Source organism: Stenella coeruleoalba (assembly GCF_951394435.1).
Source record: "Stenella coeruleoalba genome assembly, chromosome: 13".
Classification (NCBI taxonomy): Eukaryota; Metazoa; Chordata; class Mammalia; order Artiodactyla; family Delphinidae; genus Stenella; species Stenella coeruleoalba.
The window spans coordinates 64,371,961-64,397,212 of record NC_137159.1 but is presented as its reverse complement, the minus strand read 5'-3'; the positions used below and the strand labels follow the sequence as shown (position 1 = coordinate 64,397,212).

Genomic DNA, 25,252 nt, shown 5'->3' with positions numbered 1-25,252 from the left:
TTCCTCAGTACTGTTTGAGCACATATACTCAGGGCTTGGGGGATATGACATGCTCTGAAAAGAAGTATGGTAACTGATTTATCCAGCCACCTCAGAACTAGAGCATTACTATCGACCACTCAGCCTGGAAGGCTGCGCTTAGCATCCAAAACTTGCACAGCAAAAGGGACCTATTTACTGTTACCTGGTTTCTCAGAATTAGAAGTAACAAATGAAAGGGGAATGGAGTTGTTAGAGATTAGTGTTAATAATTTGATGGTGGTTGGAAAGAGAAATACAAAAGCAGTCATAATCTGAAGCCTCTGTACACATCAGTTTACTGAGTCATTATGTTATATTGCAGTAGAGTAATTGAGATTCATAATGCTGGCCCTAAATCATAATTGAAAGGTTAAAAACTCTTCCGTATCTTATGTCTAAGAAGGGAATTTAATCTATACTTTATAAAAGTTTTCATCCAAAATGGTTAAAATAAAATCCCCAAGATTTTGGCACTTAAAGAGATATGCTTCAATTGTCTAGCAAATTACTTATAAGGAATGTCTCATTCCCTCTCTTACTGTGTATAAAACAGTTTCTGGCCTCTATTGCCCTATAGTGCAGGTTAGAAACCCACCAGACAAAGTCGTAAATACGTACCGAGCGCTAACGTGTGGTTGGAGTGGTGCTTCATTCATGTATGCTATATCAATTTGACGTATTCTCTAGATGAGAAGACTGATGCTCCCAGTGGTGAAAGAAACTTGTCAGAGGTCTTATAGCTGGGGGATTGGAACACACATTTTCTGGGTCCGAATTCAGTACTCTTTCTGCTATACTAAAGTAGAAGCACCTGTAAAGTTAGGTAACAATTCAAACAGTACAGAAATGGGTTACATGAGAGGTTCAACCTATAAGAAATACTGAAATTAGGGCTTCCCTGGTGGTGCAGTGGTTGAGAATCTGCCTGCTAATGCAGGGACATGGGTTCGAGCCCTGCTCTGGGAGGATCCCACATGCCGCAGAGCAACTAGGCCCATGAGCCACAACTACTGAGCCTGCGTGTCTGGAGCCTGTGCTCTGCCACAAGAGAGGCCGCGACAGTGAGAGGCCTGCACACCACGATGAAGAGTTGCCCCCGCTTGCCACAACTAGAGAAAGCCCTTGCACAGAAATGAAGACCCAACACAGCAAAAATAAATAAAATAAATTAATAAACTCCTACCCCCAACATCAAAAAAAAAAAAAAGAAATACTGAAATTAATGAAGACGTGTGGAAAGTGAATTTTGTCTGAGAAGACCTTTTCGTCAAGAGTGGACCTTGAGTTAGAACCTGAAAGATGATGAGGAAATGGACAGGTAGAGAAGAGAAAGAAATACGTTCTAGGTGCAGTCACATAAGCAGAAATTTAGAGGGGAGAAGAGTGCGGTGTTTGTGGGAAACGGATGCTTTGAGCCTGTTGGAGCAGCAGCAAAAGGTCAGCCTTGATGGGGCTCAGACCAAATCATAGGAAACTTTAAATAAGACCTTGATTTTAATTTTTTTATTAGAAGTGCCTCATGTGGGACTTCCCTGGCAGTCCAGTGGTTAAGACTTTGCCTTCTAATGCAGGGGGTGTGGGTTCAATCCCTGCTCTGGGAGCTAAGATCCCACATGCCTCGTGGCCAAAATACCAAAATCAAAAAACAGAAGCAATATTGTAACAAATTCAATAATGACTTTAAAAGTGGTCCACATTAAAAAAAAAAATCTTAAAAAAAAGAGTGCCTCATACATTCCAAAAAGCGTACAGAATGTGTACAGTTTAAATAACAAAACTCCTTTGTTCCCACCACCCGGCTTGAGAGAGAGAACATCACCAGGATTGTAGAACAGAGCTTCCCGACTGCTGTTCCCCAGGTTTTGAGCCCCTTTGCCATTGCAGTAGCTCTGTGGGGCCGGGGCTGGGGAGAGCTTTTGAACTGGTCTCGTCTGGTGTAGTAGCCTTCTCTAGTTACCTGATGTGCACTACAAATAATAGCATCTTATGCATTTGCTCTGACTTGGAAAAGGTTGGGAAATACAGGGTTACAAGGTCCCCTGTGTGTGCTTCCTGGTGGTATCCCTGGCCCCCTTTCTCATGAAACACTCTCATGAATTTTGTGTTAACATTCCATTGCTTTTTTTTTTTTTAATTTTATTTATTTATTTGGCTGCGTTGGGTCTTCACTGCTCCAGGAGTGCTTTCTCTAGTTGCGGAGAGCGGGGGCTACTCTTCGTTGCAGTGCGCGGGCTTCTCATTGCGGTGGCTTCTCTTGTTGCAGAGCACGGGCTCTAGGCGCGCGGGCTTCAGTAGTTGTGGCTCACGGGCTCTAGAGCGCAGGCTCAGTAGTTGTGGCGCACGGGCTTAGTTGCTCCGCAGCATGTGGGATCTTCCCGGACCAGGGCTTGAACCTGTGTCCCCTGCATTGGCAGGTGGACTCTCAACCACTGCACCACCAGGGAAGTCCTCCATTGCTTTTCTTCATGATTTTAGCACCTATGTATGTATGTATCCCCAGAGGACATATTGTTTAGTTTTGCCAGTTTTTGAACTTTATATAAATGAAACAAATTGTGTGTGTTCTGTGACTTGCTTTGCTCAGTGGTGTATATCTGAAATTATACTATTATTCATTTTTACTATTGCATAGTATTCCAGTTGTATGAATATACCACAGTTTATATATCTGTTCTACTCTCAATGGCCACATGGGATGTTTCCATTTTTTGCAATATATTATGTACAGTGCTATTAGGAACACGTCTTCTGGGAATCATTTGCAAGAATTTCCAAGCACAGCATATGCTTAAAAAAAAAGGGGTAGTGTTTGGTGCAGTGTGCTAGATGGAAGAGGCTGTTTTTACTGGCCCTCAGGCTGTAGTCGGGCAACCGCTGAGGGCTGAGGGGATTGATATTTTGCCACACGTGGAAATGCTTCCCAGCACTGAGTTGGGAAGCTCTGCTGAGGACATATATCTGTGAGTGGAGTTGCTGTGCCCTAGGGTATATGCATGTTCAGCTGTTCTTGGTCATGTCATGTTGTTTTTGAGAGGATTATTCAGTTTATACTCTATACCAGCAATCTGAGAATTTGGAAGATAAAGGGAGTTGAAATTTTTAAACTGGGGAGTGGCACATCAGTATTTTCTAGTTGTCATTTTCCTGTGCTGATTTATGTTTCATAGTTCTTGTGAAGGACAAATATTTGTGAATATACTTTATGGTCATGGAGTATAGTCATCAAAGCCAAATTCATTTTCCCTGCCTCTAAATTACGGCCTTGGCATTTTTAGCACTGTTGTTTGACCTCTGGTGCTAACCAGCCTCAGGGGAATAGCAGTGAAGGTTCATTTCTGAGTAGGTCACCTCTCACACATAAAAGTTGATCTCCTAGTAATCTAGTTTTATATTAAGTTTATCTCAGATGTTGACTTTTTTTTCACTATTCTGATAAATAAGTATTTTTGTATGTCATATGCTCTCTTGACTGAGGAGCCGTTCCTAAGGGAATTGTAACCTTCATTTTGTCTGTTTTAATTGAGAATATAGACAATTCTCTTTATTTATTTATTTTTTGGATTCTTTTATAGGTTATTGCAGAGTGCTGAGTAGAGTTCCCAGTGCTGTACACTCATCCTTATTGATTATCTGCTTTACATATAGTAGTATGTATTGTTCATCCTCAAGATTTATCCATGTTGTATCATGTCAGAATTTTCTTACTTTTAAGACTGAATGATATTCCATTGTATGTACATACCAGTTTTTTTTGTTTTGTTTTTTGTCTTTAATTAATTTTTTTAAAATTTATTTTTGGCTGCGTTGGGTCTCCACTGCTGCACACGGGCTTTCTCTAGTTGCAGTGAGCGGGGGCTACTCTTTGTTGTGGTGTGTGGGCTTCTTGTTGCAGTGGTTTGTTGTGGAGCACGGGCTCTAGGCGCGTGGGCTTCAGTAGTTGTGGCACGCGGGCTCAGTAGTTGTGGCTCATGGGCTCTAGAATGCAGACTCAGTAGTTGTGGCTCACGAGCTTAGTTGCTCCACAGCATGTAGGATCTTCCTGGACCAGGGCCTGAACCCGTGTCCCCTGAATTGGCAGGCGGATTCTTAACCACTGTGCCACCAGGGAAGTCCCACAATCCTCTTTAAAACTCGGCCATTTCCCAAAACCTCTGGAAGCACATTTAGAATTCGGTTGGAATATCAGTGTTATGTCACAGGAAGATAGGAAAGCATTTAATTTTTTTTTTTTTTTTTTTTTTTCCAAATATTTTGGCAATTTTAAATTTATTTTATTTTTATTTTTGGTTGTGTTGGGTCTTCATTGCTGTGTGTAAGCTTTCTCTAGTTGTGGCGAGCGGGGGCTACTCTTTGTTGCGGTGCGCAGGGTTCTCATTGCAGTGGCTTCTCTGGCTGTGGAGCACGGGCTCTAGCCTGCGGGCTTGAGTAGTCGTGGCTCGCGGGCTCTAGAGTGCAGGCTCAGCAGTTGTGGCACACGGGCTTAGTTGCTCTGCGGCATGTGGGATCTTCCCGGACCAGGGCTCAAACCCGTGTCCCCTGCATTGGCAGGCGGATTCTTAACCACTGCACCACCAGGGAAGCCCGCATTTAATTTTTTAATGATGGTGATGCAAGGTAACTCTAGAAAAAGAAGTTTATTTATTTGTTTATTCATGCATTCACTCCTTTATTTATTTATTATTTACCCAATTAATGACATTTCCAGAGGACTTAGACTAGGAGGTTTGGTAACCAACTAAACCTTTGAGTATCAGAGGTAATGAGATCCAAGTAGTATATCATGGAGTATCTCTTTGTGTAATTTTTTATTTGTTGCCCTGTTAAATTACTTGTTTGTTATCTTTAAAGATTTCGTTTAGAAGAAAATGATCTAAATTTGTGCTACAACAGGTAGCCATCTTTCTCATCTCAATGTGATTAGAATAAGGATTCTTTTCCTTAAAGGCATGTCTTATACTTCACCAGCTTGGTTTGGATGTTAGGAAATAAAGATTGTTAAATCCATCTAAATGGCAAGATGATTTGATGAGGCTGCAGGTCCAACTTGGGCACATTAGGCAGGGTCTTCTTTCTAGTTCTTTTTTAAAAAAATTTATTTATTTATTTATTATTTTATTTTTGGCTGTGCGTGGGCTTTCTCTAGTTGCAGTGAGCAGGGGCTGCTCTTTGTTGTGGTGTGCGGGCTTCTCATTGCGGTGGCTTCTCCTGTTGCGGAGCATGGGCTCTAGGTGCGCGGGCTTCAGTAGTTGCAGCATGCAGGCTCACTAGTTCTGGCTCATGGGGTCTAGAGCGCAGGTTCAGTAGTTGTGGTGCACGGGCTTAGTTGCTGTGTGGCATGTGGGATCTTCCTGGACCAGGGCTCGAACCCGTGTCCTCTGCACTGGCAGGCGGATTCTTAACCACTGTACCCCCAGGGAAGCCCTTCTCTCTAGTTCTTATGCAGTAGATTCACTTGTGTATTCGGTACCTCCACTTGGAGGTCTCATAAGGTACCTCAGACTCATTGTGTCCAAGACTGAACTCATGATGAGGTTCTTCTCCAAACGAGGTCTTCTTCTGGTGTCTGTGTCTCAGTGACCCACACTACCATCATGCAGTGGTCCTAGTCAGAAGTCTAGAAGTGATCCTGGCCCTGTCCTTGAGGACTTCCTCATGCTTAGCATAGCCCAGGAGCTTGCTGAGGGGCAGGAAGAGGTAGAGAGGTCTGAGGGGAAGGCAGCATGAGGTGGTAGGAAGAACACTGGTTTGGGAGTTGGAAAACTTGGGCTGTAATGTCTGTTCAAACGCTGATAACTTCTGTGTGATTTTGGACTGCACTTAACTTTTTTGTATCTGTTTTCTTCTGAAGTTGAGGCAGTACAGTACTTAAATAGTTCCTTGATTATTGAACTTAAAAAAAAATTCCTTCTACCCTCAGTGTAGGTAACAGTAAGCTTTATTTGTGGTTTGGTGGTGGTCATTCACGTTGTCTTTATTCCTCTAGTACACTTTTCAGTAATGATGAAAGTTAGACAGAGGATGAACCCACAGCTATTACTTTCTTACCTTTATTGAATGTTTCAACAAAGCATTGAGCCAGACACTGATCACTTGGATTGTTTAATCCTTACAAGAACCCTGTGAGGTTTAGGTTCTATTATTTTATTTTATAACTGATGAAACAGAGGCTTCAGTTAAAAAAAAAATTACCTATGCCCACAAATTAATAATCAGAAAAAGGACCCTATCCTGTGTCTGTGACTTACAGCCCACGTTCCTAACATTGAGCGTTCCTACTATCGATTTTGTGGTGACTGTCAAAATGATTCAGTCCACATTTTAAAAACACAGGTGCTTGGTCTGTTGTAGAAAATCTCTGTTCAGTAAGAAGTAGATTTTTCAGAGGCATCCCTTTTGGGCAGCCTCAGTTCACATTGGTCCATGATTGTATGCCTACTCAGCATTTGATATGTAAGACCTTGTTGTTTTTTGGCTTTATAGTAATTATGGAGCAGCAATGGTTTGTAATGACATTAGCCAGCTGGTGAAGCATATATGAAATGTAGGTGTTTAATATGAATACTTTCACATAGGGATGGTTTTTATTGAGAAGCTATTTTGTTGTAAGTAAATCTGTAAAGTCATGACGCTTCTTCAATAGTAGCATTTTCTTGGGCTTCCCTGGTGGTGCAGTGATTAAGAATCTGCCTGCCAATGCAGGGGACGTGGGCTTGAGCCCTGGTCCCGGAAGATCCCACATGCCACGGAGCAACTAAGCCCAAGCGCCACAACTACTGAGCCTGCACTCTAGAGCCCGTGTGCCACAACTACTGAAGCCCGCACGCCTAGAGCCTGTGCTCCGCAGCAAGAGAAGGCACCCATGCACCGCAACGAAGAGCAGCCCCTGCTTGCCACAACGAGAGAAAGCCCATGCGCAGCAATGAAGACCCAGTGCAGCCAAAAATAAATAAATAAAATAAATTTATTTTGAAAAAAAAGGGTGCAACTTGGGAAAAGCAAATTAAAAAAAAAAATAGTAGCATTTTCTTGATTGCCCTGTTCTCTAAAGTACAAGCAGGCAGCTGTCAGGGCAGGCTGGAGTTGTAATGTTAGGACTCCGTCCAGTGCCAACTGCTGTGTAATAGATCAGTGGCTGTGTTTCACAGCTGATTACCTGGAAAATATGTATTCTTGTAAGACATATAACGATTAATATGTTGCTAAATTATATCATCTTAAATTTTTTTTTTCAGGTCAAAGGACTGGATGCACTCATTCTGAGTTTGCTCATTCTAGATGGTGAATCAATCTACAGCCTGACCTTGAAGCCTATACTGCTATTATTAGCACGAATTTCCCTAGTGAATGTAAGACATAGGCTGACAGCTATTCAGGTAAGGGAAGAAAAGGAGCCAGGAGATTCAGACCCAGGTGTGACTTTTGTGCCGATTAGCATAAAACTTTAGGTGTGATGCTGAAAATGTCTTGGTATATTTGTTTTCTAAGTCTTCTTTAGGTGTTTAATTTTAAAATCTGATGAAAATAAGCAAAAACTGTCTCCTCTCATGAGATTCGTCTAGTATAAAATGAGATGTTGAGCCTCTTAAATGGGGTTGTATATATGTGTTGTGTGTATATTTGCATGTGTATAAATGTTCATTCTCTGAATCTTAAAAATAGGTTTAAAAACACCCTTCATAGTTTTTTGTGAATTTCATGTAAGGATAATGAGTAGCCAGAAGTATAGCACTTTTAGTAGATCTTTTTTTTAAAATTAATTTCACTTTTTACTGTTTTTTATTAAAGCTCCTAGAAATTTTTAATAAATTTATTTATTTTATTTATTTATTTTTGGCTCCGTTGGGTCTTTGTTGCTTGCACACGGGCTTTCTCTAGTTGCGGCAAGCAGGCTTCTTATTGCGGTGGCTTCTCTTGTTGCAGAGCACGCGCTCTAGGTGTGTGGCCTTCAGCAGTTGTGGCATGCGGGCTCAGTAGTTGTGGCTCGCAGCTCTAGAGCACAGGCTCAGTAGTTGTGGCGCATGGGCTTAGTTGCTCCACGGCATGTGGGATCTTCCCAGACCAGGGCTCGAACCCGTGTCCCGTGCATTGGCAGGTGGATTCTTAACCATTGTGCCACCAGGGAAGCTGTTTCTTGATTACTGTTTCTTGGCTCACATCCTACCTTGTTTCATATTTGGGTTGGATTTAGTAGAGCATTTGTTGAATGTCTGTTATATGGTTTCTTTAGGTCACATATAAATTAGTGAGAAAAGCACTGATACGGATAGCTGTTACGCATAGGAGGTGACGAAAACCACATGAGAGATTCGAAGAAAGTCCTTGAGGTGTAGTGGAGGTTGTCAGCTGTGCAGTGTGCAGGCTCCGTCACAACTGCTCAACTCTGTGCACCTAACTATTCAATCTGCCTTGTAGTGTGAAAGCAGCTGTAGATGATATGTATGTGAATGGGTGTGACTGTGTACCAATAGAGCTTTATTTATGGACACTGAAATTTACATTTCATATGCTTTTCACATGTCACAAAATATTATTTTTCTCTCTTTCTTTCTTTCTTTCTTTTTTTTTGCAATGATTTAAAAATGTAAGAACAAGTCTTGGTTTTAGGCTATAGGAAAACAGGTGGTGGGCTGGTTTGGGTCCATAGGCTGTAGCTTCCTGACTCCTGTCCTGATTGTTGCAACTTGGGCATACAGAGCTTGTATTTCCAGAAATAGTAAATCTAAATTTTATGTGAGATCTCCCAATTTCCAAGTGTTGGCTGAAAAAGTTTAAGAAACACAGTATTTCTATGGGCGAAATGTGGACTTGGTCTGTACTGTATAAGGCCTTACTTTCCTAAGCATTTAAGTTGTGACAAAGAGGAGGTAAGAAGGGAATCATGCCTCTTTCAGCAGCTCTCATGAGGACAGATGATTTGGAATCAGTTGTACCAGAAAGGTTTTTTTTTGTTTTTTTTTTTTTTTTGCTGTACGCGGGCCTCTCACTGTTGCGGCCTCTCCCGTTGCGGAGCACAGGCTCAGCGGCCATGGCTCACGGGCCCAGCCGCTCTGCGGCATGTGGGATCTTCCCAGACCAGGGCACGAACCCGTGTCCCCTGCATTGACAGGCAGACTCTCAACCACTGCACCACTAGGGAAGCCCAAGAGAAGTGTTTTTAATAGATGGGTTTCAACATATCCTAGCAGATATAAGACCTTATCTTTGATTTTTTTGTTTAGTGATGTTAGCTTGAATAAAAAAATGTTTTCCCAAGTTGATCTGAGTTAAATGATCTTATAGACTGACTAGTACTTGGCCCTAAAGGAAGTATCATCAAAGCATGAGGTTGCTAAATGGCATTATTTTCTTTCTAGTGAAACTAATGGTCAATGAGTTAGTGATACAGTTTTCTTGGTGGAAAACTTTCATCAGCAAGTACCTTCTTTAAGCATCATTTGTAAAAAGATACGTATAGTATCAACAGCTTAGGAGAACAAGTAAATATGTGAACTGCTGGTTGCAGATGTCATAGGATTGGAGACATAAGTTACCTGAGTTTCTTGGCAGATGCTAAACAGCTTTTGACTTCTGTTTCAAAACCCTATTTTCTTGTACATCTCCATGCAAAGATCATTCTGTGCTGAAACCTTGCCTTTCAGTTGAAATGTTATAGTTTTCTTTCCTTTGGGTCTTTGATATATTATTCTGTAAACGATGATGTTAAAATGATTTCTTTGAGAAATGAAGATAAAATGATAAAGAAGCATGACATGCTTATCCAAGTTAATCTTAACCTTTTAAATTAATTTTGAAATGGCTGGATCTTAAGAACATATCAGGTTATTATGATTTTATTTTTGTGGAACTATAAAAGAAGATGATTTTCCCCCACCCCCTAGTCTGTGAAGTGGATAGACTAGTGTTAGTAATATGTGAATGTTGAGTAAAAAGAATTTTGGCTTTGGAATCAGACCAGAGTTTGTCTGGCTCAGCCACTTAACAACCGTGTGGCCTTAGGCCAGTGAATTTCTCTGAATATCAGTTTTCTTATTTATAAAATGGACTAAGTTGGCAAACATTTATTGGGTTTCTTTTGAGTACACTCATGCTCTCTGCCTTCTAGGAGGTTATTGACTAGTGTGACTTGTCAATCAGAATATTCTGTAGTAAGTGCGATAATCAGGAGACAGGATCTAGGAACTATCTAAAGCAAGGCTTCTAGTTTTCTTTTTTATTAATGCCTCAAATTGTCTATTAAGTGATTCCTGACAGATAGAAAAAGGCACTTACATTTTCTAGTAGAAAAATAGGCTATGCTTTCTTTCTTTGTTTCACACTCCCCCTTCTCCCATCTGAAGATTTTGGGTTAAGAGTTAGTTTATAGATCTGATTTTAAGAGTTGAGCATCTTATGTTGTATGTTTTCTTAAAAAGGCAGTCTCTTTGACTGGATCTATCTAAATTCCCATGTCCAGAAAAGGAAAGACTGCTGCCAGACCTGACTCACTTATTGCTGACAGCAGATAAGGGACAGATAATTGAAATATAGACTGACTTCATCAGCCTAGTGATAGGAAAAGAATGAAAATGAGACAGCACCTCAGGGAATTAAATTAAAAATGATGTGAAACTTTATTAGATAATTGTACCTTTCCTCTCCTTAGATGGACTGAGGGAACAGCGTTAATAATTAGAAAAGATTTTGTCAGAGGGTCAATTCATTTGTGATTTTTTGATTGTTGTAGCATTTGTGTGTAGTTTAGAAGGGGAGCAAGCAGTTTTACCCCTTAATCAAATGAAGAAATTAAGTTCAAGTAAAAAAGAAAATGCTTTTGGTAATTAAGCTTGATCTCCTATTAGTAGGTATTGCTTTAAAAAAAAAAGGAAAATTAATTTTTCACTCCTTTGTGCAATATAATTTAGAGTAACATAGTTGTAATTATGTTAGATGATTCAATGCATGATCATACTTGGTAATTTAATGAGCCTATCAAAAATATTTAATACTTACTACTTGCATGTGTGCGCCCACACACACACACATGCATAGCAGAAGATCTAGAAGAATATAAACCTTTGTCATGGATTTTTCTGGGGGAGGAGAATGACGCTGAGGCAGCAGAAGAGAGACTTTCATCTTCACTGCGTATGCTTCTGTATTGGCTTGTTGTTGTTTGTTGTTGTTGTTTAATAAGGATGTGTTGAAAAGTAAGAGTAAACATCAGAGAACTGAGAAAAAGCTACTGTGTTCTCAGCCTGTGCATTAGTCAAGACAATGTATAAAATGCAGTTTCTACCCTCCAAAATATATGGACCAGGTATTTACACACTTGAAAAACAAGAGCTCTGCAGTGTGGTGCTAACTTCTAAGCACAGTGTGGAAGTTTAGAGAAGTGAGAGACCAGTGTGTGCCCTACTAGTGGGAGAAGCCTTCATGGCAGAGGGTGTGGAAGAGATCTTCCCAGTTTGGGGAATATCTGAACCCAGGGTATATCTTACCTTGTAGTTTGCATAGCATACGTTGCTTCAAGGAGGATACAGAGATGAGTAAGACATGATTCCTCATCTTGTTGGCTAGATGGCAGACAGCATTGAAAGCTAGGATGACATACACGAATACGGTGGAGTGTGTCTGCAAAGAGAGGTGCAAACACTGTGCTGGAAGTTGAGATGAGGGAAGAAAATCACCCATAGGAGGTTCTTGGGGGAGGCCTCCTAGGATTGTTGGTATTGGATTCTGGTGCTGGTAGACTGTCACGGCAGAGCAGCACGATTACAGTAGGCATTTTAAAGGAAGCCCAACTGGCTACAAATACAGGCTTTGAGAGAATGGAGGAGAGATGTTATTCTCGTGGAAGACATGGCAGTGGATTTGGTATTATTACTGAAGACATAGCAGCTTATTGAAGGGTAAATTTAATCTCACAAATGTAAAAAAATTCTAAAATTGATTTGAATTAATGTGAAATTTTTTTCCTAAGGGTCCTTTTAATTCAACGTAAACACGTTGGTGTTTCCTTTTTCTAGAGCTTGCCATGGTGGACTTTGAGATGTGTGAATATTCACCAGCAGTTGCTTGAGGAACGCTCACCTCAGCTCTTTGCTCTCGCTGAAGACTGTATTGATCAAGGTATGTCGCAGCTGTTGTTTGCTATGAGCATGTAGCTCCATTCTGTTTTCTTGGCTGAGACATTCCTCTTTCGTCTGTTGTTTGACAGCAGATGGTAACTTTTTGTGTTCCATTCTTTCTGGATGTGGAGTATCACAAATTATTAGGATGTCAGATTATAGGATTTCTTCTTTGTCTTTGAATTTTTAAAAAGGCAATCACTATTATTTATATTACCTACTTAAAAAGAGTGATTTATTCTATGTAGCTCACCATGATTTTATCACAAACTGCCTAAAGGTATTTAAATATTTTCTCGGTTCTTTAATGTAAGAAGCCTCATTAGAAACAAATGTAAACTCCCTTTATTTAAAAAAATCTTTAACTAATTTGAACTGGAGTAAATTGTACCAAATTGCATGCAGAACAGGAAATTATTTATCCTATATCCTACTGAGTACATGAAGAAAGGATTCAGGTTTTCTTTTTTTTAAACATTTTGTAGAAAATACATTTTACTGAGGATGACAGTGGGTAGAGAGGCATTTTTGCATTTTGCTTTATTGTTTTTTATTGTAGTACATAATGTACCTATAGAAATGTGCCTAGATATAAATATAAAATTAAGTAAATGATCATAAACCACACACCCCTGTAAATGCCTTTGTTGCAGATGCCTCATGTGTCTTTTAGGAAAACATTTTGAGGAAGGGGGAAAATCTTGGGTACCTTGACCCTTGATTTCCCTGGGATTTTGGAACAATTATTCCTAACAAAAGTTGCCAAACAAAAACAAATTCTCTTGTAGTGAAGGAATACAGAACACAAGTAAACTTGTGTTCAGAAATGAACTTCTGAGTTTCAGAGAAGGGATTTGACATTAAGTGTGCCTGATTCCAGAGCCCTTACTCCTCTCACATCACAAGAGTATGAAGTCATTATGTATGTGGGTGCGTATGTGTGTTGGGGGTGGTGGTTAGTATCACTCTGCGTGGAGAAGCAGTGATCTGCTCTTGATTGAGGCGGCACATTCGTGAAGGCGTAAGACAGCTCTTGTGGGTGTGGGCATATGTAATTGCAAGATGCTGCTGTACCTTTCTGGAGTCTGGTTCCTTTAAAGGTGCATCTGTATAGTAACAGGCTAGGTCACAATGCACTAGAGAGGACATTAGTTTGTGCGGTAACACATACTACTAAGCTAGAAACTAGTTTCTCAATTTTGTTCTAAGACAGAAATACATACACATATGCTAATCTTAGATAAAATGAACATCTATATGTGATTCAAAATGAGAATGTCAGGTAAATATTATTCAGTCAGTATAATTGTTATTTATATACCTGGACTTAGTTTATATTTGTTCAGGATTTTATGTTATGTAAGAGTGTGGAACAAGCAAGGGTATGTTAGATCAGACTTGTACATGTAAAAAAAGTTATTCTGAGCTTAAACTTTGTATATATAAAACAATATTTGTTCTGCCATGAGATTTAAACCTGACATGTTAGCAGATTGTTTTATTAAATGTAAGCAGTTTACTTTTCTATACAATGACATTTCACTACATGTACAATGATGCAATGAAGCAACAGAACTGAAAAACAGTATTTCTTTTTCCTGTAAAAGTCTTTGGTTTAATGCTTTTGGATTACAAAAGGTTTTTATGAGCAAATTTAGGCTGCTGAACCATCTATATTTTTGTTAAGACTGTAAGCAACTCTCTGTAAGTTGTGAGCAACTTGAGGGCTGATTTTTTTTTATAATAAGTTTTTTTTTTTTTTTTTTTTTCTTTTTGCGGTACGCGGGCCTCTCACTGCTGTGGCCTCTCCCGTTGTGGAGCACAGGCTCCGGACACGCAGGCTCAGTGGCCATGGCTCACGGGCTCAGCCGCTCCGCGGCATGAGGGATCTTCCCAGACCAGGGCACGAACCCGTGTCCCCTGCATCGGCAGGCAGACTCTCAACCACTTCGCCACCAGGGAAGCCCTTGAGGGCTGATTTTTTTCTTGTTTCTGCTTAATGCCTAGAAAATAATAAATATTTAATGCATATTTGTTGAATAGTGATAGCTAACATTTATTGAGCCTTTTCTACATTCACTTTTCAGGGGAGAAGTTGCAGAACTCCCTCTATTTGTCTTCCATCTTGATAGCAGTTTTTATCTGAGTTTACTTCTATACAGAAGTTTTTCAAAAAGTGAAATGTTATAGAAATTATGAGAAAATTGATCCTATCCAGATACCCTATGGGATCTTGAATCTTCTCTTTATAGTGTTGCCTAAGTGTGGAGTTCTCTTGCAAATGAAATATGCAGTTGGACTTGGAGAAAATTAAGACCTGATGCCCAGTTTAGCAGACGTCATTGTCCTCTTTCTATTTTTAGTAAAATGAAAACTGTATAGACTAAGTCTTCCCGCATTCATGCCATTTCATATTTTTAAAATGAAGTGAGATACATTCCATAAACAAACAGTGCAAGGGAAACAGAGGAATGGGGGCTCACAAAACTGGTAAAGTTTTGAAAGTCAGAGCTGAGTTGAACTTTACTGATATTAATGGGGAAAAAAGTTGATTTTTCCTGAGGATAGTGAAAGCGTTTGGAAGAAGATGGCATCAGGATTCAGCCCACTATTTAATTTTGTAAAAGGTTATTACATTATACTGTGTAGCATATTATACAGTTTCGTATGCTTCATTATACTTTTATGGAAAATCGGTAAATGAACAAAAAAACAAGGTGTCACTGGGAGTTTTTATTTCTCTTTTTGTAAAGGAAATCAAGTTTGATGCAGTTGCCAGAGGGAAAGCTCCATCTCTTCCCTTTATCCCATATAATATATATAAATCTGCATTTATGTCTACATCTTTACCACATCTCAGTGACTAATGTTCTTAATGATGACCCTTAATTATTAAGAAAAGAAAAAAAATACCTTTTTTATGTACCATTTTCAAAGGTAGGAACCATATGAATGATAGGAACCATCCTCTTCTTAGAGAGAATTCTAAGAGGTAAAATTAGGTCCTCAACAGAAAGTGTTAACTAAGATATCTGGAAGATATGACTCTAAGTGACTCATTCCCCAAGTGGTCTCAGTTCTTTCCTGCAGTATATTTTAGCATATCATTTGCTTTGCCTTGCAACTAAGAATTTTTTATGTTGCTGTTCTAGGCTAATCAACGACATTTTTTTATTTTATCTTCTTGTAAATTGGTCCATTTTGGCTATGTCTAAGTGTGCACATAGTCTTAAACTGCAACATTTCATAAACAGTTTTATTTAAAAAAATGTTCTGGGATTTAACCCAAATGTTGACCCAACAGTCAGTTATAACTGAAATATTGTTCAGTGTCCAGAGAAGAATATTATATTTGAAATGTTGCCCTTGAAGGATCATCAAAAAGTTGGCAAGATTTTTTTTTTGCTTCAGTCTATGAAACATAAGCAACTGCGATCTTTATATTTTTGTCCAGGAATGTTGCATCAGTACAATGTAGTGGAATATAACCGATCAGAATGTCAGCATAACTTTGCTGGACTGATCACATCTCTGAAAGGAGTGAGTTAGAATCTTGAAAAGTCTCATCCTCAGCGCACTCTGAGATCCTCTTTGGATGTCATACTGATGAAACCGTGATTCTCTGAAGGCTGCTTAAGGGCACACAATCATTTATCGTGGGATCTGATACTGAAAACGTGTTCCGTATAGTGCATGAGATGTAATATTGAGGTTTAGGTATTTGAAGATGAGCTTATGTCTAAGAGAAAACAGGCTAAAATGCTTTGTCCGAGATTCCACGGTAACATTTACAGGCAGCTCTGTGACTCTAGGCTTAGATTGTTTCCACATAGAAAGAGTTCGTCAAGAGATTAGTTTCTTGATGACTGATGAATGTATCGATTTTTAAAGATAAATTTGATACTTTGGGATGGATGTCTTTAAATGTACTAAGTATAATTATCTAATTATAATTATCCATATGAATCCATAGGGATTTCATTTTAACATAGCTTTCAATAATCTCATGAGAAGAGATTTTGGTTTTAGCATACATTTTAAATATATGCTAAATATATTAAATATATGCTGGTTGACATTTTGATCCAGAAGGTCATGAATATTCATTTCCATGGAGAACCTACTGATTTATTAAAATAGTAAATATATGTCTGTTGGGTCAACATGCTCCTCTTTCTATTTAAACTTGAGTTATCCAAAGCTTAAAACTTTGTGTTCACGGTTGACTCATTGTTTTCCATCATTCTTCGTATCTAGCCAGTTCTTAAATCTTATCAGTTCATCCCTAAGAGTTTCATATCCATCCTTCTTTTCCATTCCTACAACTCTTATCCTAGCCCATGTCTGAAATCTTTAGTTTGGAAAGGCCCTTTAGAGATTATCTTGTCCAGCTAACTCATTTTACAAAGAATTGAGACTCAGAGATTCTCCAAGAACCAGAACTATGATCTGGAGTTTCTGACTCCAAATCTGTTTACTCTTCTTTCCATTACTTTTCTCCAAACTGGTCAGTAGGGCAGAATTCTAACATCTAATAATAATAATGCAGTTTACATTTCAGTAGTTCTTACTCCACACCAAGTACTGTTCTAAGTCTTTAAATATGTTAACTACCTTATTCCTTGCAACAACTCTATGAGATAGAACTGAAGACTTGCTATAGGAACGTGTAGCAGTGGATTTGTGTGCTTTTGTTTTTGCAATGTTTTTGAAGTATAATTAACCTACAGTAAGACTCAAATTTAAGGTGTACAGTTGGTGATATTTTACATATGTATATACTTGTGAAATTATCACAATCAAGATAATTAACAGAACCTAGAGTTTTAAGATCTGACTTTCAGTTTCTGTTCTGTCACTGACATGCTGTGTGCTTCAGGGAGCTCGTCTGACTTCCAAACCAAGAGTTTTCTTCCGCGTAAAAATGGTCTTTAAGTCCTTACTAGGTGTAAAATAATGTGATTCTTTGCAGGCCAGCTTCCCACCCATCCTAATGCTGGGATCTGTTGGAAGATTGTGTCCAAAAATGTTATTTCCGGGCTTCCCTGGTTGCGCAGTGGTTGAGAGTCCGCCTGCCGATGCAGGGGACACGGGTTCGTGCCCCAGTCCAGGAAGATCCCACATGCCGCAGAGCAGCTGGGCCCGTGAGCCATGGCCGCTGAGCCTGCGCGTCCGGAGCCTGTGCTCTGCAACGGGAGAGGCTGCAACAGTGAGAGGCCTGCGTACTGCAAAAAAAAAAAAAAAAAAAAAAAAAAGTTATTTCCTTTTTCATTGGGCTTTCTGAGATGACCTTGAGAAGGAGCTCATTCCATTGTTGGGATCTGTAATTGCTACAAAGTGCCTTTTAGTAAATAAAAAAACCTGCTAGTCTTTCACTTGCTAGCTAGCTAGAGCCGTGCTGTCCAACACAGTAGGCACTAGCCGCATGTGGCTAATTAAAATAAAAGAAATGAAATAAAGAATTCAGTTTCTCTAGCCCCATTTCAAGTGCTCAGAAGCCACCTGTGGTAAATGGCTACCATTTTGGACAGTGCAGCTGTGGAGTATTTACATCATTACAGAAACTTTCATTGGCCGGTGCTCCTGTTGAGCAACAGAATTTCAGGGTAGGTCTATCCTTCGTTCTGTGTGACCAGCCTTGCAGTTCCTTAAGGCTGTTATCACCATCACTTTGTGTCTGAAGGGTTGCACCTGACTTGTAGGCTCCTTCTTGGCCTTCCTTTCTTCTGCCTGTACATCAGTACTGGATTTTTTTTTTAAATACCAATTTCATCATGTCATTTTTAAATTAGGAAAATCTTTAATCATTCCCAGTTTTATTTTTGACTTTCTGTTTCCTGCCCAACTTGATATTTAATTAAAAAAATTTTTTTGGAATGCTGAGTTCCAGTCACTGTGGTAGTTGCTAGGGATATCAGTGAACTCAGTGGGTTAGGGAATAAAATGCAAGTGAAACCGTGCACCTCAGATTGGGACTTGAACCCACGCAGCCGGGACTTGAACCCAGCCAAAACCCTGATTGGGAACTCGAACCCAGGTGGCTGGCACTCGAACCGGGACAAAACGGACAGGTGATACCTCCAACTGAGATCACACACTTGGTTTCAGGACTTAATGAAGCTCAGGTTCTTGATGTCTCATTGCAGAAAGAATTCAGTGAGAGACAAAGTGATAGGTAAGAAGTGGATTTATTTAGAGGGAAACACACTCCACAGACAGAGTGTGGGCCATCTCAGAAGGCGAGAGTGGTACCAGGGTATGGGGTTGTGAGTTTTTACAGGGGTGGGTAATTTCATAGGCTAATGAGTGGAAGGAGTATTCCAGCTATTTTGGGAAGGGGTGGGGATTTCCAGGAATTGGGCACTGCCTACTTTGTGATCCTTATGGTCTGTCTTGGAACTGTCATGGCCCCTGTGGGTGTGTCATTTAGCTTGCTGATGTGTTACAGTGAGCATATACTGAGGCTCAAGGTCTAGTGGAAGTTGACTTGTACGCCATCTTGGGCCCATTTGGTTCTAATCAGTTTTTTTTTTTAAAAACATCTTTATTGGAGTATAATTGCTTTACAATGGTGTGTTAGTTTCTGCTTTATAACAAAGTGAATCAGCTATACATATACATATATCCCCATATCTCTTCCCTCTTGCGTCTCCGTCCCTCCCACCCTCCCTATCCCACCCCTCTAGGTTGTCACAAAGCACCGAGCTGATCTCCCTGTGCTATGCGGCTGCTTCCCACTAGCTATCGGTTTTACATTTGGTAGTGTATATATGTCCATGCCACTCTCTCACTTTCTCTCAGCTTACCCTTCCCCCTCCTCCCCTGTGTCCTCAAGTCCATTCCCTAGTAGGACTGTGTCTTTATTCCCATCCTTCCCCTAGGTTCTTCATAACCATTTTTTGTTTTCTTTAGATTCCATATATATGTGTTAGCATACGGTATTTGTTTTTCTCTTTCTGACTTACTTCACTCTGTATGACAGACTCTAGGTCCATCCACCTCACTACAAATAACTCAATTTCCTTTCTTTTTATGGCTGAGTAATATTCCATTGTATATATGTGCCACATCTTCTTTATCCATTCATCTGTCGATGGACACTTAGGTTGCTTTCATGTCCTGGCTATTGTAAATAGAGCTGCAATGAATATTGTGGTACATGACTCTTTTTGAATTATGGTTCTCTCAGGGTATATGCCCAGTAGTGGGATTGCTGGGTCATATGCTGGTTCTATTTTTAGTTGTTTAAGGAACCTCCACACCTTTCTCCATAGTGGCTGTATCAATTTACATTCCCACCAACAGTGCAAAGGGTTCCTTTTCTCCACACCTTCTCCAGCATTTAGTGTTTGTAGGTATTTTTTTTTTTTTTTTTTTCGATACGGGGGCCTAACTGTTGTGGCCTCTCCCGTTGCGGAACACAGGCTCCGGACGCGCAGGCTCAGCAGCCATGGCTCACGGGCCCAGCCGTTCCGCGGCATGTGGGATCTTCCCGGGCCGGGGCACGAACCCGTGTCCCCTGCATCGGCAGGCGGACTCTCAACCACTGCACCACCAGGGAAGCCCTGTTTGTAGGTATTTTGATGGTGGCCATTCTGACTGGTGTGAGGTGATACCTCATTGTAGTTTTGATTTGCATTTCTCTAATAATTAGTGATGTTGAGCATTCTTTCATGGGTTTGTTGGCAATCTGTATATCTTCTTTGGAGAAATGTCTATGTAGGTCTTCTGCCCATTTTTCGATTGGGTTGTTTGTCTTTTGATATTGAGCTGCATGCGCTGCTTGTAAATTTTGGAGATTATTCCTTTGTCAGTTGCTTCATTTGCAAATATTTTCTCCCATTCTGAGGGTTGTCTTTTCGTCTTGTTTATGATTTCCTTGGCTGTGCAAAACCTTTTAAGTTTCATTAGGTCCCATTTGTTTATTTTTATTTCCATTTCTCTAGGAGCTGGGTCAAAAAGGATCTTGCTGTGATTTATGTCAGAGTGCTCTGCCTATGCTTTCCTCTAAGAGTTTTATAGTGACTGTCCTTACATTTAGGTTTTCATCCATTGTGAGTTTAGTTTTGTGTATGGTGTTAGCGAGTGTTCTAATTTCATTCTTTTACATGTAGCTGTCCAGTTTTCCCAGCACCACTTATTGAAGAGGCTGTCTTTTCTATATTGTGTATTCTTGCCTCCTTTATCAAAAATAAGGTGACCATACGTACATGGGTTTATCTCTGGGCTTTCCTGTTGCATTGATCTGTATTTCTGTTTTTGTACCATACTGTCTTGATTACCATAGCTTTGTACTATAGTCTGAAGTCAGGGAGCCTGATGCCTCCAGCTCCTTTTTTCTTTCAGAAGATTGCTTTGGCTATTCGGGGTCTTTTGTGTTTCCATAAAAATTGTGCAATTTTTTGTTCTAGTTCTGTGGAAAATGCCAGTGGTAGTTTGATAGGAATTGCATTGAATCTAGATTGCTTTGGGTAGTATACTCATTTTCACAATGTTGATTCTTCCAATCCAAGAACATGGTACTTCTCTCCATCTGTTTCTATCATCTTTAATTTCTTTCATCATTGTGTTAAAGTTTTCTGCATACAGGTTTTTTGTCTCCTTAGGTAGGTTTATTCCTAGGTGTTTTATTCTTCTTGTTACAGTGGTAAATGGGAGTGTTTCCTTAATTTCTCTTTCAGATTTTTCATCATTAGTGTATAGGAATGCAAGAGATTTCTGTGCATTAATTTTGTATCCTACTTACCAAATTCATTGATTAGCTCTAGTAGTTTTCTGGTAGCATCTTTAGGATTCTCTATGTATACTATCATGTCGTTTGCAGACAGTGGCAGCTTTACTTGTTTTCCGATTTGGATTCACTTTATTTCTTTTTCTTCTCTGATTGCTGTGGCTAAAACTTCTAAAACAATGTTGAATAATAGTGGTGAGAGTGGGCAACCTTGTCTTGTTCCTGATCTGAGTGGAAATGGTTTCAGTTTTTCACAGTTGAGCATGATGTTGGCTGTGGGTTTGTCATAAATGGCCTTTATTATGTTGAGTTAAGTTCCCTCTAGGCCTACTTTCTGGAGGGTTTTTATCATAAATGGGTGTTGAATTTTGTCAAAAGCTTTTTCTGCATCTATTGAGATGATCATATGGTTTTATCCTTCAGTTTGTTAATATGGTGTATCACATTGATTTGCATATATTGAAGAATCCTTGCATTCGTGGGATAAGCCCCACTTGATCATGTTGTATGATCCTTTTAATGTGCTGCTGGATTCTGTTTGCTAGTATCATTATTATTATTTTTTTGCAGTATGCGGGCCTCCCACTGCTGCGGCCTCTCCTGCCGCGGAGCACAGGCTCCGGATGCACAGGCTCAGCGGCCATGGCTCGGGCCCAGCCGCTCCGTGGCATGTGGGATCCGTCCTTACCAGGGTATGAACCTGTGTCCCCTGCATCAGTAGGCAGACTCTGAACCACTGCGCCACTGTGGAAGCCCTGTTTGCTAGTATTTTGTTAAGGATTTTTGCATCTGTGGTCATCAGTGATATTGGCGTGTAGTTTTCTTTCTTTGTGACATCTTTGTCTGGTTTTGGCATCGGGGATGGTGGTCTCGTAGAATGAGTTTGGGAGTGTTCCTCCCTCTGCTATATTTTGGAAGAGTTTGAGAAGGATAGGTGTTAGCTCTTCTCTAAGTGTTTGATAGAATTCACCTGTGAAGCCATCTGGTCCTGGGCTTACGTTTGTTGGAAGATTTTTAATCACAGTCTCAATTTCAGTGCTTGTGATTGGTCTGTTTATATTTTCTATTTCTTCCTTGTTCAGTCTCAGAAGGTTGTGCTTTTCTAAGGCCCTGTCCATTTCTTCCAGGTTGTCCATTTCATTGGCATATAATTGCTTGTAGCAATCTCTCATGATCCTTTGTATTTCTGCAGTGTCAGTTGTTACTTCTCCTTTTTCATTTCTAATTCTTCTTATTTGAGTCTTCTCCCTTTTTTTCTTGATGAGTCTGGCCAGTGCTTTATCAATTTTTTTTATCTTCTCAAAGAAGCAACTTTTAATTTTTTTGATCTTGCTATTGTTTTCTTCATTTCTTTTTCATTTATTTCTGGTCTGATCTTTTGATTTCTTTCCTTCTGCTAACTCTGGGGTTTTTTGTTCTTATTTCTTTAATTGCTGTAGGTGTAAGCTTAGATTGTTTTTTTGAGGTGTTTCTTGTTTCTTGAGGTGGGACTGTAGTGCTCTAAACTTCCCTCTTAGAACTGCTTTTGCTGCATCCCATAGGTTTTGGGTCATTGTGTTTTCATTGTAAATTGTTTCTAGGTATTTTTTGATTTCCTCTTTGATTTCTTCAGTGATCTCTTGGTTGTTAAGTAGTGTATTGTTTAGCCTCCATGTGTTTGTAGTTTCTACAGATTTTTTCCTGTAATTGATATCTAGTCTCTTTTTTGTGGTTGGAAAAGATACTTGATATGATTTCAGTTTTCTTAAATATACCAAGGCTTTATTTGTGACCCAAGATATGATCTGCCCTGGAGAATGTTCCACGCGCACTTGAGAAGAAAGTGTATTCTGTTGTTTTTGGATGGAACGTCTTATAAATATCAGTGAAGTCCATCTTGTTTAATGTATCATTGAAAGCTTGTGTTTCCTTATTTATTTTCATTTTGGATGATATGTCCATTGGTGAAAGTGGGGTGTTAAAGTCCCCTACTATGATTGTGTTACTGTCAGTTTCCCCTTCTATGGCTGTTAGCATTTGCCTTATGTGTTGCGGGTCTCCTCTGTTGGGTGCATAAATATTTACAATTGTTATATCTTCTTCTTGGATTGATCTCTTGATCATTATGTAGTGTCCTTCTTTGTCTCTTGTAATAATCTTTATTTTAAAGTGTATTTTGTCTGATATGAGAATTGCTACTCCAGCTTTCTTTTGATTTCCATTTGCATGGAATATCTTTTTCCATCCCCTCACTTTCAGTCTGTATGTGTCCCTAGGTCTGACGTTGGTCTCTTGTAGACAGCATATATGCGGTCTTGTTTTTGTATCCATTCAGCCAGTCTGTGCCTTTTGGTTGGTGCATTTAATCCATTTACATTTTAGGTAATTTTCGATATGTATGTTCCTATTACTGTATTCTTAATTGTTTGGGGTTTGTTATCGTAGGTCTTTTCCTTCTCTTGTGTGTCCTGCCTAGAGTAGTTCCTTTAGCATTTGTTGTAAAGCTGGTTTGGTGGTGCTGAATTCTCTTAGCTTTTGCTTGTCTGTAAAGGTTTCAATTTTGTCCGTCGAATCTGAATGAGATCCTTGCTGGGTAGAGTAATCTTGGTTGTAGTTTCTTCCCTTTCATCACTTTAAATATGTCCTGCCACTCCCTTCTGGCTTGCAGAGTTTCTGCTGAAAGATCAGCTATTAACCTTATGGGGATTCCCTTGTACTGTTTTTCCCTTGCTGCTTTTTAATATTTTTTGTTTGTATTTAATTTTTGATAGTTTGATTAATATGTGCCTTGGCGTGTTTCTCCTTAGATTAATCCTGTATGGGACTCTCTGTGCTTCCTGGACTTGATCAACTATTTCCTTTCCCATATTAGGGAAGTTTTCAACTATAATCTCTTCAAATATTTTCTCGGTCCCTTCTTTTTCTCTTCTTCTTCTGGGACCCCTATAATTCGAATGTTGGTGCGTTTAATGTTGTCCCAGAGGTCTCTGAGACTGTCCTCAATTCTTTTCATTCTTTTTTCTTTATTCTGCTCTGCAGTTGTTATTTCCACTATTTTATCTTCCAGGTCACTTACCCGTTTTTCTGCCTCAGTTATTCTGCTGTTGATTCCTTCTAGAGAATTTTTAATTTCATTGATTGTGCTGTTCATCATTGTTTGTTTGCGCTTTAGTTCTTCTAGGTCATTGTTAAACGTTTCTGTATTTTCTTCATTCTGTTTCCAAGATTTTAGATGATCTTTACTATCATTACTCTGAATTCTTTTTCAGGTAGACTGCCTATTTCCTCTTCATTTATTTGGTCTGGTGGGTTTTTACCTTGCTCCTTTATCTGCTGTGTGTTTCTCTGTCTTCTCATTTTGCTTAACTTACTGTGTTTGGGGTCTCCTTTTCACAAGATGCGGGTTTGTAGTTCCCGTTGTTTTTGGTGTCTGTCCCCAGTGGCTAAGGTTGGTTCAGTGGGTTGTGTAGGGCTTCCTGGTGGAGGGGACTTGTGCCTGTGTTCTGGTGGATGTGGCTGGATCTTGTCTTTTTGGTGGGCAGGACCATGTCCGTTGGTGTGTCCGCTGGGTTGTCTGTGACCTTATTATGATTTTAGGGAGCCTCTCTGCTAGTGGTTGGGCTTGTGTTCCTGTGTTGCTAGTTGTTTGGCATAGGGTGTCCAGCACTGTAGCTTGCTGGTTGTTGAGTGGAGCTGGGTGTTGGCATTGACATGGAGATCTCCGGGAGATTTTTGCCGTTGGATATTACATGGAGCTGGGAGCTCTCTGGTGGACCAGTGTCCTGAACTCGGCTCTCCCACCTCAGAAGCATGGACCTGACACCCGGTTGGAGCACTAAGACCCTGTCATCCACATGGCTCAGAATAAAAGGGAGAAAAAAAGAAAGAAAAAAAATACAGTAAAGTTATTAAAATAAAAAATAATTATTAAAAATTAAAATATTAAAATGTAATAAAGAAGGAAGAGAGCAACCAAACCAAAAAAAAATCAACCAATGATAACAAGTGCTAAAAGCTATACTAAAATAAACCAAAACAGACAGAGAGAACCCTGGACAAATGGTAAAAGCAAAGCTATACAGAAAAAGTCACACACAGAAGTGTACACATACACACTCACAAAAAGAGAAAAAGGAAAAAAATATATATATCGTTGTTCCCAAAGTCCACCTCCTCATTTTGGGATGATTTGTTGTCTATTCAGGTATTCCACAGATGCAGGGTACATCAAGTTGATTGTTGAGATTTAATCCACTGCTCCTGAGGGTGCTGGGATAGATAACCTGTTTCTCTTCTTTTTTCACACAGCTCCTGGGGTTCAGCTTTATATTTGGCCCTTCCTCTGCCTGTAGGTCACGTTTAGGCACCCGTTCCCCGCTCAGGCAGGACGGGGTTAAAGGAGCAGCTGATTCGG

The 25,252-nt window shown here is 39.8% G+C and overlaps 1 protein-coding gene across 3 annotated transcripts in view; it reads left to right on the top strand.

Moving 5' to 3' along the window:
* TTC27 (tetratricopeptide repeat domain 27) overlaps positions 1-25,252 on the top strand; it is a 184,685-nt gene that overhangs the window by 4,489 nt on the left and 154,944 nt on the right. For all 3 annotated transcript variants that reach the window (XM_079941111.1, XM_079941112.1, XM_079941113.1), the window contains exons 4-5: positions 7,254-7,394; positions 12,027-12,129. In XM_079941111.1, the coding sequence (XP_079797237.1) occupies positions 7,254-7,394; positions 12,027-12,129 (244 nt within the window). The remainder of the gene's footprint in view (positions 1-7,253; positions 7,395-12,026; positions 12,130-25,252) is intronic.